The sequence below is a fragment of the Atta cephalotes genome, assembly GCF_000143395.1.
Source record: "Atta cephalotes unplaced genomic scaffold scaffold00068, whole genome shotgun sequence".
In the NCBI taxonomy this organism is placed as follows: domain Eukaryota; kingdom Metazoa; phylum Arthropoda; class Insecta; order Hymenoptera; family Formicidae; genus Atta; species Atta cephalotes.
Genome location: NW_012130132.1, coordinates 984,220 through 996,695, shown reverse-complemented (window position 1 = coordinate 996,695; position 12,476 = coordinate 984,220). Strand labels below are relative to the sequence as shown.

Genomic DNA, 12,476 nt, shown 5'->3' with positions numbered 1-12,476 from the left:
GAGAGAGAGAGAGAGAAAGCTCTACCAATGTGTTATATTGATGAGAGAAATAAAACATCAACGGAATCTCGAGCACGTCTGTTCTGGTTTCGTGGCTGCTGCCTCTTCGCGCCGCTTTACTTTATAGCAAATTTATCCGCTCTGCCTTCCACTTCCGTTCCTTCGAGACTTCTCACTCTGTCGCAATCGTGATCATGTTTATAAATGTAATAGTCGCGTGACGAGAAAATCTTAATAATATATGAATAGCTACTAGAAATCTCGAACTTTGAGAAAAACATTTACAATTTTACTTTACAGAAACGTGCATTTTTATAATTAAATAAGGGAAAAACAGAGTTTCATCATTTATCTTTTCTCTTGAAACTTAATTCGTTAGAATTTTTATCGCCAATCTTTAATTAAAGAGGAATATAAGTAGTTTTTCTTGATATTTTCATTGAGGAAGAATCGATTTCATATTGATTAAAGTATCTTCAATGGCATTCGATGATTTCGCGACAGCCGTGTACTTTCATGATATGTCAAATGCAAATTGAATTTGTCATTCGCAAACTTCCTTCATAAGATCTATGTCTCGTGCTCCGCATTATTGACCTAATGAGACGACACGTTGTCAATCCGCTCATAATAAGCACATTAAGATCCCTTGAGAAATTTTCCTGGGAAGCGAGCGATTAAAAGGACGAACGATTTCTTTCGCGTGTACGCGAGCCACGTGTCCTTGGTAATTACGTAAGGCATTCGACACGCGTGGATAAGCAAACGAAATCAAACGAGTTATATTTGCAGGTTGCACGCGCGCGCGACAACGACTCGCGTCGCTTCTCGATCGGCCTCGATTTGCATCTCTCGCTTTATAAACGCGGCGCATTAATAATTCCTCGAAGCTAACAGGTTAATCTCCAGCAATAAATGTCATATGCGCAAATGTGTAATTATGCGTGCATGCGCGTGTAACTAATGACCGGCGATCGGCCGACAGAAGTACTAAACCGCCGATAACTCGTATCGCGATAACACGCATTTTCATTGCGTGTAGCGTCCACACTGTGGACATAATCACTCTCAAATTGAGAAAATCTTTTTTATCTAATTTTTATTTTTTCTAATTTTAATTTAATATTTTTAATCTTTTTTTAATATTTCGATTCAATATTTTTATTTTAATTCTAATTAATATTTTAATATTAACCTTTTGTTCTAAATTTTTTTCATCATTTTGATGAAGAAGTTAAAAAGAAAGAATGAAAATTAAAAATCGCTTTATTTCTTGAATTTTAGTACGAAAATATAATGTTTATAATTAATTTAATTTTGAATTAAATTATTTTACTTCCATATTTTGATTTTTTGATGTTAGATATAGAATGAAAAAATTGTTGAAATATTTATGTCCATTAAGGATCTTGATTCGTGTAATGTCTCATGAGCACGTTCTGGACATCTTGTACAGAAAAGCATTACGCGAGATTGTGAGAAGAGACTACACGAACGAGTCACTAATACAATTACAGGTACCACCGTGAGCGAGGTGTGTATCGTAAAGGCGTCTATCTCCCATCGGACCTGGTTTTGTCGATGTCAGGGTAGTTTAGTTGGATCACAGAGACGTTGATGAAAGGATGCTTGTCAGAGATGCGACGGGGCGGACACGGAGCAGGAGACGGGATAGGAAGGATGAGAGATGTGAGAAGCGAGGGGAGAGAGAAAGAGAGAAGCCTCTTCCATGGAGGGAAGCTAGAGTTATACAGCTTGTTATCGATCTTTGGAACATCTCTCGCTTCACCTCGACACAATCCTGCTCTTGCTCCTTCTTAAGTCCTCCTTCTCTTCCTTCTCCTTTTGCAATCTGTTCTGCCTATCTCATCTACTGGATGTCATTTTTTCTCAGTTGCAATCTTTTTATGAATTTGGAATATCTAATCGTTTATAAAAATTAGGTGATAAATATATTATCATAAAAATACATTTGTAAACTTTAATCTTTTTTAGTTCTCTTGATACTTTCTATTTACAGTTTTATTTACTTGAGGTTTAATTTATCAAAATTCTTTAATATATTAAATTTTGCATTTAAGAAAAGATGACAGATTATTATATTCAGTTGCATAAATAATAGCTGTTTCTATTGTTATGAAATGAAAAAATAAATTTTATAATATAATATTTATTTCAATCAATGAATAATTGCCATTATTTTTTATGATTGTATTTCATTTTTCTATGAAATTAAATACACTCGACTTATAAAATCCTGGTTTCGAAATTAAAATGTCACAGAGGCATTTTTTAATGATATCTATATTACTCAAATTTTTTCCATCAAGATAAGTCTATAACAAATGAAATAGATGATAGAATCAAGAATTAGGTCTGAAAAATATAAAAGATAGTTAAGAATTTCCCAATTAAATTTTAATTTTTGTTGGGTAAATTTGCTACATGAATCTGATATCATCTTGATGGAATTATTACCTTTCTATTGACCAGATATTTTTCTAGCAGTAACTCTTTTAATTTCTCTAATTGCAAGTAATCAGCGATAATTGTCTCGTTTGATTTTAAAAGTTCATAATAGATTTCATCCTTAGAGATCAATTTAACATAATACGATATTCTTTTGTAATTCTGTTTTTGGTGTCAATAGTAATTTTTCATTTAGATTTAGACCGTCATGATCTTTTTTGTTTATGTATTATTATAAAAATTTATTTCTCATCTCCTGTGACCATACCGTCCAGAGAACATTTCCTTTTTTGACAAAAAAGCAACGAAAAGTAGGCCAGTAATCTAGTCAAACAAGAGTCGTTTACAATCCGGCATATTTAACCAAAAAGATAAAATACAATTATAGAAAAAAGTTACATAATAAAAACTATACCATATTGATTCAAATAAATATTATATTTAAAAGTCTGCCTTTTATTTTATAACAATAAAATAGTTATCATTTATGCATCAATTCGATATTACTTCATGTTTATTGGATTATATGGTACAATTGATATCGACATGCATTGTTAAAGAATTTTATACAATAAATTGAATGTCGGAAAAGATATCGGGAAGAAAGAATACGATTCTATGATGCGTATCTTTTTCCACTTCTTCCATCTAAGGATCTTGAATACATCTCGATTTTGAAAGACCTCCGCCGTCGAGACTGCGAGCTCTCTGAAGCCGAAAGAAAATCCACTTATTTCCAGACTGATCTCAGTCGATGTTGTCTCCGGGCGCCACAGACAACCACCATTCGGCGAGGACAAATAACGCTGTCCCGTGATTTCACGTTTCGCCTGGCAGCTGCATCGCTTCGTTCCGCTTCGCTCTGCTTTGCAAACTTTATCGAGCGCGCGATATTATCGGTGTATCATCTGACCGCATCGTAACTATTAATGCCTTCCACACACGTATACATATTCTAATACACACACACACACACACACACACATACACACACACATTTGTAATATTTAAAACATTTAAATAAATTATAAATGTTCCGTATTATTTGAAAATATTCAGTATTAAATTTAAACTTTGTTTTACTTGAATTTTATTTTTGGTTAAATTTTGAGTTAAAATATTCATCTGATAAAATGATTCATCTAAAAAATTATCGTATTTCCAGCGATTAGGCAGCGAGCAGATGTTATAAACATGTCGAAAAACCATTCTGACGTTTCCTTTATCTATTTGCGTTTGTCAAGCAATGCTTGATGATTTTTTGCCACTAAAATATTAATCCGTCAAAATCGGATTTGACGTGAAATGTACACGCTCTCTCTCAAAGTTTAATGCTTCCTTCATTGATGAACGAGACACCTGCCTCACTCGAGTAGAGACAGAAAGAGACTTCTGTATGATGAATTTTCAGTAGGGGAGGAAAAATCCGCGCTGAAAGAAAGCCAATCTCTCGTTTTAGCAACGATTGCGATTGTCGTCATTCGGAGGACGGCTAACACCAGACATGATTTTATGTCACAGCTATTATGATGCCAAGAGAGCTCTTCCCAGCGAGATATTGCAATGATATCACTAAAGAAGAGATTAACTCGTTGTTTTATGCCGTGGCTACGATGGCTTTTTTCTTCCTCATCTTCGAGCAGTTCCTTTTCTCTCCGTGTTTCCTTCGATCACAAATCTCCCGTTTCGGAAAAGAGCTTCTTTATCGTTCACCAATTTTCAGGAAGAGGAAACCCAAGCCGCCAACGCCTGTGTCTCTTTGCAGCAAACGAGCAACAGACAAATAATAATGCTCGGATGTGAAGCGAACAGCTGCCGCGATCGCAATCTCTTCGGGGCGAACCGTGCGATTATTCGTTTACTGTGTCGCGGGAAATTCTATTAACTCCAGGAGCAGAGACCGCGAGGTCAAATGTGAAACTTAAAGATGAACTCGTTTAATAGCTATTATTATATAAGACAACATCATAAAAGACATTGTGAGAAAATATCATGAAAGACATCAGGTGGTCAGTTGTAATTTTTATTGATATCTTGATAATTTTTCCTATTTTACTTTTTCTTATAGAAAGGCCAAAGGAACGAGCAAGTATAGATGTAATAAAATTATTTAGTACCTGGAAAAATCTAGAATTTTCAGAGAACTTTTTTTTGTTCTTAAAAATCAGGGACAGAACTTTATCGAACATGAACAATTTTTGGAATTTTATTTTTAAATTAAAATTCTGTCTTTCTGAAAAATTAGTTTTTAATTTTTTTTTATAATGCAAAATGTTTACAATTAGTTAGCAACTGATAAGTATAGTATGCACATTTATGCATATTCACGTTTTTCATTTTCGCCACGTAAATTTTTCTGAAAAAATTAGAATAACAGTAGAAAATAATAGAGTAATTTACTGATTCTATTTTGTAGTGAGCCTTTTCCCTAAACTATCCTATAAATTTTCGCTCTAATTGTAGAAAATATAATCTCGTATTCTACTAATTCCTGTGTTTCACATCAACTTCCATTATATTTTTTATTTAAGTTCATTATATTTTTTATTTGAGATTTCTTGCACTCCAATTTAAAAGAAGAATTTTAAAAGAAGAATTTGTATTGAAAGATTCTTTAATCTTATCTGGAATTTTGAATTTAAGAAAATTTTCCAGATCTCAGAAAATTTTTTAGAAGATTTTAGTAAAAAAATATTTTACTTGATCAAACAATTTTAACAATCCAAAATTTTATCAATAATTTAATACTTTTTCACTTGAAATGAAAAAATTATTATGTTTCTTTTTAGAATAATGAAACACGATATGGCTCTATATTTTACTTTTTTGATTTTCAAATATTTATTATTTGATTTGATTTTTTTATTTACATCATATATATTTATTTATTACATTATTTATATGCCATTTAATATAACCTCTTAATAACCTTTTTCTATTATTATATTTTCATTTAATCTTCACATTAATACAATATATTCTTAATTATATTTATATCATTAATTTATTTTTGTTCTAATTATTATTGAAAAAAAAGACTTCATGTGTTTAAAACACATTCTCTTTTTTATTTATAATAAACTATTTTTGTATCTATATTTGTTCATTTCTTTGGCCATTTATTTTACTATATCGCGTTGCATAATACGAGCATATAATATAATATATATATTTCTTTTTTTACTAGTTTTTTTATGTAATAGTTTTATTCCAAACTTATTAAAAATAATTACTTATTAAAGTGAAATGTGTATTGACATGAAATCGATTGTCTCTTCAAATTATTAGAGGATAATTTGGTCATTTTATCCCTCATTCGACCATTGTCAGGATTCGTATAGAAGTACACATGAAAGAAGAAAAATAAAAGGAAGTAGCGTTAGTTTGAAGGGAAACGAGGCTTGGAAATACATGGGATGAAAAGGCGCATAACGGGGGTGAAATGCATGGATTTATCATCCCCTGATGCTCGCCCATACGTTTATCTTCCGCAGCAAATGGGAATGACGTCGATGCGCGAGGGGACGACTCAATCAACCAAAATGCCCCGAGGTTTCTGCCGCGTGGCAAGAAAGAAGGGAAAAGAGGAACAGAGCGAAAAATGAGGGGCATATCGCGGGGTGAAGAAAGAAACAACATCTCGTCTCGCCCTCGAGACAGGAGAGAAAAAGAGCGAAACGTGTGTCTAACAGATGGAAGAGAAACACGGTGTCATGTGGCTTTTAGGAACTACGGACATCTTGGAACTTCCGCTGTTTTTATTGTTCTCTTGTTTATGCCTCTATTTTTCCCCCCGGATGCGGCTCGCTACTCGTTCCTTTATTTTCGGTTCTCGATTCATGATCAGAATCCGCGAAGAGAGAGCCAGTTCACAGATGTAAACGACGAAGCTCGTTTCGGCGATCTTTCATGGACGTTTTCATTCCGGAGGTATCTATTTTTAAACGATACCCCATCGGGAAGAGAATCATCTTCTAAAGAAAGAGTTAATCCCAACGATGAAAATAAAGAATTCTTTCTTGTCTATGGACTCAGCTTCATCTCCGGCTGATATTATGCATTTAAAATATCTTTTTTCTCGAATTTAACGGTTTGAAAACGGCGATCTCTCTTAGATTTCTTTTTTTTAACTTTATAATTAATACTTTCACGATGTGAAATACTGAATAACATTTCTAAAACAATGTTCAGGAGATATACTGGAACGACGAATTTGATCGACAAAAGATTTTTTTATTCCAAAGTAAAACATAATATACATCAAGTAGAACATTAAATAAAATTTTACGTACATTTCTTGCTCTGCTGTATCCTATATATCGCATGAATGCAAGATAATACATTCAGATTTACTTTTTTAATTTATTTCACTGCAGCACGCTTCAAAATTATAATTTGAAGATCTCATTATATTCTTATACATTATTCAAATGTGGGAAATTACTTTTTGTTTGAATAAATACTTGGAATCATTTATATCATGTGAAAAGATACTCTACGTGATAACATGAATTATAATTTATCTTTTTTTGTTTTTTATACAGGTTTGTAGTTTCCCACAGCTATTTATTTCCCCACAGATTTTTTCTTTTATTTTGGAGGATTTTTTATTCTGTATAAAAAAAAACAAAGAAAAAGTACGAAATGCGCGTTTCGTCAGTATTACAGATGATTCCAGCATCCCCATAACAGTCTCATTGTTTTAAAAGAGCCTTTCTTCTTTCTTTTTTTAGCTTATAATTAATATTTTCAGTACGCTAACATTCTACTTGGCGTTCACAACGCTCGCAAACCTGTTTGTCCTTATCTAACACTTGATAAACAATAAGAATGAAATTCTGAAAGCGAACATCAAATGGACACAACTCAAGAACAGCATTAATGTAAAACTATCCTTTTCGCTCACTCGAAGATCACATCGTTCATTCCCTGAAGCTTTGACATTTGAATCTGGTGCGGCGCCCCGCGGTGCTGATTCGATTTACGTCGACTCTCCCTATTACGCGAACGCGAAAGTAATTTAGCCGCGCACTTTGTATGGAACACGGGAGTTCCGCGGCTGAGAACACCTGCAGCATCATCGTCGAGATCACCTGCGAAACGTCGCGTTTTCTTGCACGTGCACAGGCGAGATATTTTCAATTAGCAGCGCTGATCGCGCAAGAAACGAAGAGTCGTAAGGAGGAAAGGAAGGAAACAGACGCGAGTTAACTCGTCAGCAGGTTGCCACGAAACTTATTACGCGATGAAACTGCTCGAGGGGCCCCCGGGGGTTAAAACCGCTATATTTTAGGACCGGTTTTTCCTTCGCTGTAGCTTTACGCGTTGTTCTATCAGCAAAACGATATATACAGTCGTATTTCTTTGTACAACGCGAGATTCTCATCGTTTTTTTTTCTTCATTTATTTCTTTTACTCGAAACCGAATCGCTTTGAGCGATACGCCAAGTTGTGACATGCATAAGTTTTTGTTTAATCAGAAATTACTGATAAATGATTGCCTTCAGTAGAAATTCATTTTGCAACCGTTTTCTTAATTTTCTTTGTTGAGATAGGTCTATTCTTCTAGATCTAAAAGCATAATCCAATCACAATTCAAAAATTCTTTAATCTTGGAATTTTTAACAAAAATATTTGAAATTTTTAGGGATTTTTTTAACGAGATTTTAGTAAACGTCTAAACAAATCAAACTTGATATAAAAGATTATAAGACAGTTATGAGGCTTGAAGGAATTGCTTTTGTCGATCATTATGATCAAGATATTTTTTCTCTGTTGCAGGTGTACTAGTAGTAAATGTTACGTGGAGGGGTAAGACGTACGTTGGGACGTTGCTGGACTGCACACGTCATGACTGGGCTCCACCACGTTTCTGTGACTCGCCAACTAGCGATCTGGATGCCCGCACGCCTAAAGGCCGCGGTAAGCGCGGCCGCGCCGCGGCCAACTCCACACCCGGCAACGACCTGAGCAACTTCACAGAGACGAGGAGTTCCGTGCACAGTAAGCTGCGCAACGGCGGCAAGGGTCGTCGGGGCGCACAGGGTTCACCTGCGGCTAGTCCGAGCCCAGCGGCATTCGTGCCGCCACGACCGGATCCGGCAGCGAAGCGGAAGTCGCGCGGACCCGAGGAGGAGCAGGACAAGAACAAGCGACGAGCGCCGCCACCGACGCCACCCAGCGGTTCACCACCTGCTAGTCCAGTATTGCTCGAATGTCCCGAGCCGAACTGCAGTAAAAAGTACAAACACATTAACGGACTTAAATATCACCAGAGCCACGCGCATGGCTCCGCCGACGACGATGACACCAAGGAAGGTATCACCAGTATGTCGGAAAATGATGAGAGCAATATCGAAGCACCAAGCCCTGCCACGCCAGTGAAGTCGCCGGCGGACAAGCCCGAGGGCACGCCGGTGAGAGCGGCGAGTCCACCGGCAGCGGGACTGCCACCGGAAACGCCGCCGCCGCCTCCACGAGTTCCATCACCCAGCATAGAACCGCCTACGCCTGTGCTCGCGGACAAGAGCATCGTCAAGCCGGGCGTACTCAGGTTCGGCCAGGACGATCTTCCGGCGCCCACTTCTACAGCGCCATCGAGGCAGCAGCAGCAATCTGTGCAGCAGCAGCAGCAACAGCAGCAACAACAACAGAATCAGTCTTTAATCTCGTCAAATCCGCCCCAAAGCCCCAGTCCCCATCCCAGTCAATCCCCCAGGCCCGTGCCTTCGCCACATCCAAGTACGAATATTCCCCAGCCCCTCAACATCCCGCAGCCACCGCAACCGTCTCAGATGCAACAATCGCATCAATCGCAGAATCCTCTTCTGCAACAACCGCAGCCATCGTTGCAGCAAGTCGGCCAATCGCCTCAACAGCAGCTACAACCTGGCGTCAGCAGTCAGCAGCAACAGCAGCAGCAGCAGCAACAACAACAACAACAACAACAACAACAACAACAGCTACAGTCTGCGGTTCAACAACAGCTGCCGCCGGCGCATCAATTGCAATCGGTGCAGCATCCTTTATCAGCTCAATTGGGTCAGCCCGCGCAAGCCCATGTGGTGCAGCCGTCTGGATTACAGCAACAAGCCAGTCTACAAAGTATAGCCAGTCAGCACGCGGGTTTGCAGAATCTTGCAAACCAAGTGTCGCAACAGGCAGCGGGTTTACAGACGGCACCGCCACCGCCAGGTCATCCAGGTCAGGGTGTGCAATCGCACTTGCAACAGTATCCAACTGCGGTATCGCTGCACGCTGCTGCGGCAAAGATGCCACAGTTCAAGGTAAAACCTACGGCTGCATTGATGCCGGAGCAAGACAAGAGCAAAACGAGCGCGGATGCACGTGCTCCCAAACCGCAGAGCTACAAGAAAAAATCGCGAAAATCACCCGGTGGCAGTCCGCACCCATCGCCTCTCGAAGCGCCGATCGTCGATTCGGCGCGCGATGATGTACAAAGCCCGGCCTACTCGGACATATCGGATGACGCAGCGCCAGTGCTAGAGGCCGAACCAGTGGACAAGTCTAAACAGAGTCAAGAAAAAGACAACAAAGCCACGGTGCCAGCACATCTGCCTGCGCATTTCAGTATGTATCAATACTATGGTCAGCCGCCTTATCTGGTGTCCAACGTTCCGGACAACAAACCGGTGGTAGATCAGAAGCCGAGCGATCTTACGCCCAAGCAGGAGATAAAACCGCTCAACATACCGCAGATGCCTTCGATGGCGAGCTTGCAGAGTGTCGTGTCGGAAAAGGAGAAGAAAGAACTGAGCCAACCTGTACCGCAGCCGCAACAGCAGCCGCACTATTATGGCGGTTACGGTGGTTATATGCCACCAGGCTATGCCTATCAGCCACCGCAGCCGGTTTCGCAGCAGCAACAGAGTCAGCAGTCGCAAGATCAGGACTCGCATGAACAGAAAACTAAGATTAAGCAGGAGCCACAGCCACAGCCGAGTCTGAAAGACAAACAACACGAAAATCATCAGATACTCAAGGAGAGTATCGAGATGAAAAGTCAGATGAGTCCATATCACGTTTATCACAGTTCGCAGAGTCAACGAGCGGCACCGCCGCCGCCTCCTCCGGGACCTGTTCAAGATGACAGGAGGTATTATCTGTATCCGAGTGAACAAAGGAGAAAAGAGGAATCAAACAAACAGAATCAACAAGCAAAGGTGCCACCGCCTAGTCCAAAGCATCAGCCGAAGCAGGAAAAACCACAGGATCTCGGAAAGAGTGAAGACTCAAAGAGCAAGCAGGAGGGCGTAAAGCCGACGATGGAGACTCAGGGACCGCCGCCGCCGCCTACCTCGCAGTACGCTTATATTCATCCCAGTTATATGCAGCCACAGCATTATGGTGCGCTGCCATTCGATCCAGGTCACCCAGTTTACCGCGGCCTCAGCCCCATGCTGGTGCCCGGCCCATATTCGAGTAACCCCTATCTTCACCAGCTGCCTAGGTATCACGCGCCGGAGGATCTTAGTCGGCCACCCGGCGGCAAAGCACTGGACTTGCTCCAACACCACGCTAATCAGTATTACTCGGCGCACAAGATACATGAGCTTCAGGAGCGCGCGCTCAAATCACCGACGCCCAAGACTTCTGCAGCGTCCGCCAGTCCATCTTCGGCAGGTCCGACCCCCGCCCGGCCCCCCAGTGGTCCGCCTACGTCAGTTGCAGGCCCAGGCCCACCGCCGGGCCAAGGTCAACAGCCATCCGGCAAGCAGCAGGGTCAACCGGGTAGTCAGCAGCAGCAACAAGGTGCGGTGGATGCCAGCGGTGGAAGCCTCGGCAAGGATAACAGATCGCCGCCTCCACAGAGACACGTGCACACGCATCATCATACTCACGTGGGCCTCGGGTATCCCTTATTGACGGGACAGTACCCCGCCCCCTACGGAGGTAAGCCTCTCGTCAGACCCTGACAGTAAGGCGACCCGCGGGACCCAGTGAAGCGAGAACCAGAAAGAACGAGAGAGAAGCTTGAGCGTAATGGCTTGAAAACGAACGCATATATGCGTTAGGACCCTTTAGGACCTGCTCGTTACGTCGTTGGCGTGCCGCGTTCTCTGGTGAACTCTTAAGGATGAATGACGACGAAGCGAGTCGAAAGCGTGTTGAGGGGTGCCTAGCATTTGCAATAGATCGCGTTTTACGAATGATGAAGGTGAACTCTCAGGATCATGCGCTTAAACTTGAAGGTGCGACGCGTTTGCGATAACATAGCAAATAGCCGAGACATGAATTCTCGGTATTCGTAGGCTTTTTATTAAATCTTAAATCTTAAATTGAAATGACACCGTGAACGAAATTAACAGTCGGCCTCATTTTAAGTGTACAATGCGATGCAATTGTAAGTGCGTTTTAAATACATGTGTTTGCACACTGATATATTTTCGGTTCGAGGTCAAATTGGACAGTACAAAATTGACTTCAATGATGAATAAGAAACGGCGAACGGCCAATTTTAGCTTCGGGACGAATCCGGACGAATATTGTCCGACAAAAACGGGTAAAACTCGGCTAGATATAATTTAGAGCCTGAGTGTCTAAACCGTACACCATATTGGTGCATAAAAATTGAGAAGAAAGAAAAAGGAAAGAAAAATACATGTGGATCTTGATGTGCAACAAGGAACTCGCGTGACAGGAACCCTCTCCGTTCGAGAGTCGATCCGTACGCAGAGTATCCGTTGAGGTACTATTTTATTACCAGACCAATAAGAGACGCGCTTCTTCTTTTGTACAAAGATAAAAATATTAAAATGTGTGAATATCGATTGAACCTCTTCTATTTGGGCCCCGCGTTGAGGACTCAAACGACAATTGTAATTAATTTATCTTCGATTGTACATTCTGCGGACGCGAGGGAGGAGTGATGTGGTTCGCTCGCGCTATAGCATTTTTTTGAACACATATATATATATATATATATATATATATATATATATATATATATATATACGTACCGTACGGTACGTACGTACGTACTACGT

The 12,476-nt window shown here is 40.1% G+C and overlaps 1 protein-coding gene across 1 annotated transcript in view; it reads left to right on the top strand.

The window, feature by feature from the left end:
• The window catches only part of LOC105623961 (zinc finger protein 608), an 89,258-nt gene that overhangs the window by 73,742 nt on the left and 3,040 nt on the right, over nucleotides 1-12,476 (top strand). Inside the window, exon 4 of the mRNA XM_012205330.1 lies at nucleotides 8,251-11,382. Within this exon, the coding sequence (XP_012060720.1) occupies nucleotides 8,251-11,382 (3,132 nt within the window). The remainder of the gene's footprint in view (nucleotides 1-8,250; nucleotides 11,383-12,476) is intronic.